A 4,992-nucleotide genomic window follows, 5' to 3' on the forward strand; every position below is an offset into this window, starting at 1 on the left:
ACTCCTGGAGGTTTCCTTGGTGATATTCTAACCTTCAGTGAAGGAGGTATCAAAAAAATCTCTGGCACTTAATTTCAGCCTCAGACTTTCTACATCATATAGAATACCCTATGCCTGACTTTCTAGACAGGAATTGCAAAGAGGGTTCCTGATATGGCCTGTGATCCTGTGTTCAATCTTCTTATGTTTTAATTTTTGAAAATTATTATAATTGCCAAAAAAGTGATACATGTCTTGTAGCCTGTAAAAAATGCAATCTAATTGCATCACTAGATTTAACAGAGGGAGAGGAATGTTAATCCTTCACTAACCTCCTTTGTCTTACTACCAGCCAACATTTCAGAACCATGGTATGCTGATCCTGATGTTCAAGTTCTACAATAGATGCATACTCAGTTAACCAAGTGTTCTCTTGGTCTCTTAAGTCTTGGAATGGTTGCTTTAATACCATTTATATCCTGTAATGTAACAGCTTTGGTGGCTATATTTCAAAACAGTCAACATGCACATTTTCTCAAGAATTTGGCTCTAAATACTTCCAAAAATCTCCATAATCAGATAAATATTGATGAAAAGATTGAAACTAAACCGAACACCATGGAGGCTACTGTCATAACTATTGGTAATGAGTTTTCCACTCTTAAGTTTAAATAAAGGCTTAAATGCCATGCTAATTATAAATATGTCTGTGTTACTATCACCAAATATAAAGCTTCTCAATGGGATTCGGAAAAGGCTAAAAATCATATAATGGATATTTGGCATAGCAATAAAATAGCATGCATCTTATGGAGTTACATCATCACATCCAGGATATTCAGAAAAGCAAAATCAATCTTATGGACCCTATATTTCTAGCTGGTCAAGTGCTTCAGAAATTGAGCAGCTTTAATCCAGGAAATATGCTGAAACACTCTGCATGGTATATTATTGGAATGATATATTTTCTACTAATTCTCTTTTGTATCCTAATAATAGATTGTCATAACCTCAGAACATGAATCCAGGAACTCTATATAACATCCCATCATTTGCATTTAAAAAGTAAGAAAAGGGGAAGTGTGGGAAGCCATCTATGAAATGTGCAAGGACAAGATCAGCATTGAAGCCATTTACTGGGAATATCTGGCATCTGGGAACTCCCAGCAGCACCCCTGCTGGTTTTGAGATGGTCTTATATATATATTGAACTCCCACCCAGCTTTACCAAAGGTCCTATGCAGCACCAGAGATGGGCGTGACATGACCCATTAAGGTCTGATTGGTCTATGGACCCCTACCTCAATGGTGTTTTTGAGAAGAAATTTCTATCAAATTATTTTGATATGTGCTGATATAAATAAATCAGGTGTGGGCTCCTGTTTTTGTTACAAGTTGTACCCCTCTGGTCAGCTTGGCCTTTTGCTGCCTCAGCTCTGAAATTGTATTTATGTGTCCTGTGGTTTTTTTTGTAGTACTATTTTCTTAGCTTTTATTTCTCAGCCAGCCCATCACTCTGAAGGGAAAACTTTCCCTTGTGTACATGGAATGTGTGCAAGAGGAAATAATTAAAAACATGAAGAGAGAGCCTACAGAATGCGAGAAAATGTTTACTGCATTCACCTCAGAGCATTAATCTCCAGGTTATGCAAAGAACTCAAAATACTTAACACCAAAAAAATATGTTCCCTTCATCTTAATTCTAATTGATATTATTATTATTATTTTTTCCAAGTTTTATTAATTCAATATCCTTGATATCTTCAAAAAATTATTTTGTATATTTTATGTTGACTTAACTAGTTTTCCTATTTGTGAAAATGCAAAATTTGGTGTTCCAATTCACTTTCATGCATCTATTCTGAATGAGGAACACATACAATGTGATTTTATGTATATATTGCTTTAAATTAAATGTATATTTTGAAAGTAATATTGCTCTTCTATATAAGGAAATAGCAAATAAGTCTTCTCAGTGATTGGGAAGAAATCTCCAATTCTTCAATTCTGACTAATCAACGCCTGTTGATACCTCATTCTCCAATTATTTTAATTTGCTTGGAATGCCTTATTTGTTTTAATATATTTTAGCATGTCTCTGCTGTTTTTGTTGTTGTTGCTGTTTTGATTGTTGCATTTGTGTTATTCATTTTGTAACTTGTATTACAGGAAGACAGTGACTGGCACTATTGCCATTTAATTTAACTCAGAGATAATTTGTACAATTTTAAATATTATCTTTCCTTCCCTAGAGCAATGTTATTTTCTTCACTTCCCTAGCTCAGAAATAAGAAAAACTTAACACCTTGAAACTTATGAATTTTAGTTTCACAGTGATGGAAAACACAATGCATGAATTTGAGTTGAAATAATAAAGAATTTAATAGAGATGAGATCAGGATTAAATATTAAGTGTCATTGAGAAGGCTAATCTGATTGTAATGTAGAAAGGAAATGATGAAGTAACTTAGAAGCAGTACAAAAAGAATTACAGAATGTTTTATTTTACTTATTCATCAAAACTTCTACTTCTTTGAGAGAAACACAATCTTCTTTATGGAGTCATTGAAAGCATGTTTCACTTGCTTGTTTCTCAAGGTGTAAATGAAAGGGTTCAGCAAGGGCGCTACAGAAGTGGTGAGAACTGAAACTCCTTTATTTATGGACACCTCTTCCTTTGCTGAAGGCTTAATATAAATGAAGATGGAGCTGCCATATGCGATGGAAAGCACAATCATGTGGGATGAGCAGGTGGAAAAGGCCTTTTTCCTTTGCTGAACAGAGGGGAATCTCAGAATGTTCCTGATGATGTATGTGTAGGACAGAACCACACAGACTAGGGTAATAATGAGGGCAAATACAGCCACAATGATAACCATCTGTTCTAATATCCATGTGTCTGAACAGGATATCTTTATGAAGGGACTTGCATCACAACTGAAATGATCAATGACATTAGAATCACAGAATTCAAGCTGGAGACCTACACTTAGGGGTGGGACAATAATCATCAAGCCAGATACCCAGCAGGAGAGGACTAATAAGGTGCACACTCTGTTGTTCATGATGGTCACATAATGAAGGGGTTTACAGATGGCCACATACCGATCATAGGACATGGCTGCCAGGAGAAAAAATTCTGTTGCTCCAAAGAGAAAAACAAAAAATATTTGACTTATACAAGCATTGTAGGTAATGGCATTGTCTCCAGTTGATAAACTGTACAGGAATCTAGGGATACAGACAGTAGTAAATGAAACTTCTAGGAAGGAAAAGTTTCTGAGGAAGAAGTACATAGGTGTCTTAAGATGGGGATCCACCAGTGTGAGGGTGATAATAGTCAGGTTCCCTGTTGCACTCAAAATGTAGGTGAGCAACAGAAAGATAAAAAGCAGAACTTGCAGTTTTGGGTCATCAGTCAGTCCCAGCAGGATGAAAGTGGTTATTGCTGTGTGGTTCCTCATCATTGTACATTGATATTTACCAAATCCTTATATAAAAACCAAGATTTCATAAAGAGAAACATATTCAAATTCTACAACAAAAAGGTGTGCATATAGAAGCCAAGCAAACCAGCCTATGTTTTTCTTCTACTTTTACATCATAATTAATATTTTTTATTATTTCAATAGCAATCCTGAATTTTATGTGTATGACCAGTGGAGATTTCCTTAAGGGTTCATGTTTTTGTAGAACAATCCACCTTTTTCTTTGATTGTTTGCTCCCTTTAGAATTTACAAATGTAGTTTATTGGTCACATACAACTCATTAGATGGACTGGATTTCCAGCTGGGTTAGAAAAAGATGACACTTATGGGTAGCTAATAGTTCTTTGTCCAAGAGAACCCTGGATACCCAGCCTATCCATGTAAATAAGGGCATAGATTCTCTTTACTTGTTACTATCTGGGGATTGATGTAAAGGTAAGATACATTTCTCTGGAAAAACAAACAAGTGATAAAGACAAGAACAGGATTCCTTATAGTGGAAATTGTAGAACCTATGGATGGTTGGATGTAGAACTATTTTACTTATAGTGTGAGAAAGTGTTATGTCCAAGGTATTAAAGAAAGTGTACTTTCTTATGCATACATTTATGCTCAATTACTTGACTGATGTCCCTCTTTCTCTCAAAGCTTCAGATGTTAATATATATTTAATATCACAGAATATAGCCATCTAGGCTGTGTATTATGGCATGATGTTTTAAATTCATTTAAAAACATCCAAGTTTCTCCTCAGTTTTTCTTCATCCCGTTGAGGTCCTAACTAGCTCTGTTGGGACTTTCACTTGCAACTCCCTATAGATTTCCTAACACTCCAAAGACTATATACTCCCTAATAGTTATTCTGGTCATTTGATTCAAAGTCCATATTTACATATACACTTCAAACTACTCTTTTATTTTGAATACTTCTTAAAACAAAGGCCTGAATAGGCCCAGCTCTACACTCTACAGAGTTTTTCCCAGCCTTGATCTACTTCTTCCTTTACCCTTAATAACTAATTCCCTGTCAGCAGCTACTGTTTGCTTTCTTATTTCCTATAACTTCTTTCCTGACCTCTCCCTCCTTGTTAGGCACTTAGTTAAGGTTTGCTCTTTTTTTTAACATAATTGCTTCCCATATATCACTTTTTGGAACTGTAATTGTTCCACATTGTTCCACATTAGTCTGAAACAACCTACTGCATTTCTAAGGATTTAATCTCCTAAGACAGACTTCATATTGTCTTTCTAAAATCAACCGTGATCCACATGGATAATATAAACAGGTACCTTCAAGAAGCTCAGAAATATGCAAATATTCTCAAGGTTATTAGATTTAAAAGATTGAGAGAAAAATATAGTCTAAGAACAGGAAAGTTGTTCTTACTCTGTTATAGCCTTTGTAGCTACAAAAAGAGTGCATGATACATAACACATGTTTAATAATTTTTGAAGAAATGGTTTGATGTATGTTGATATATTTTAAATTGTATTTTAATCTTTCAAAAAATAGAGAATATTTCA

At 34.8% G+C, this 4,992-nt stretch overlaps 1 protein-coding gene across 1 annotated transcript; it reads right to left on the minus strand.

Annotated features, from left to right (window-relative positions):
* Positions 1-2,504: 2,504 nt before the first annotated feature.
* Positions 2,505-3,443, minus strand: LOC114083860 (olfactory receptor 6C2-like). Its single transcript, XM_027925128.2, has one exon. It carries the CDS (start codon positions 3,441-3,443, stop codon positions 2,505-2,507), a length of 939 nt encoding a protein of 312 aa, XP_027780929.2.
* Positions 3,444-4,992: the final 1,549 nt, after the last annotated feature.

This window comes from Marmota flaviventris, chromosome 3, assembly GCF_047511675.1.
Source record: "Marmota flaviventris isolate mMarFla1 chromosome 3, mMarFla1.hap1, whole genome shotgun sequence".
In the NCBI taxonomy this organism is placed as follows: Eukaryota; Metazoa; Chordata; class Mammalia; order Rodentia; family Sciuridae; genus Marmota; species Marmota flaviventris.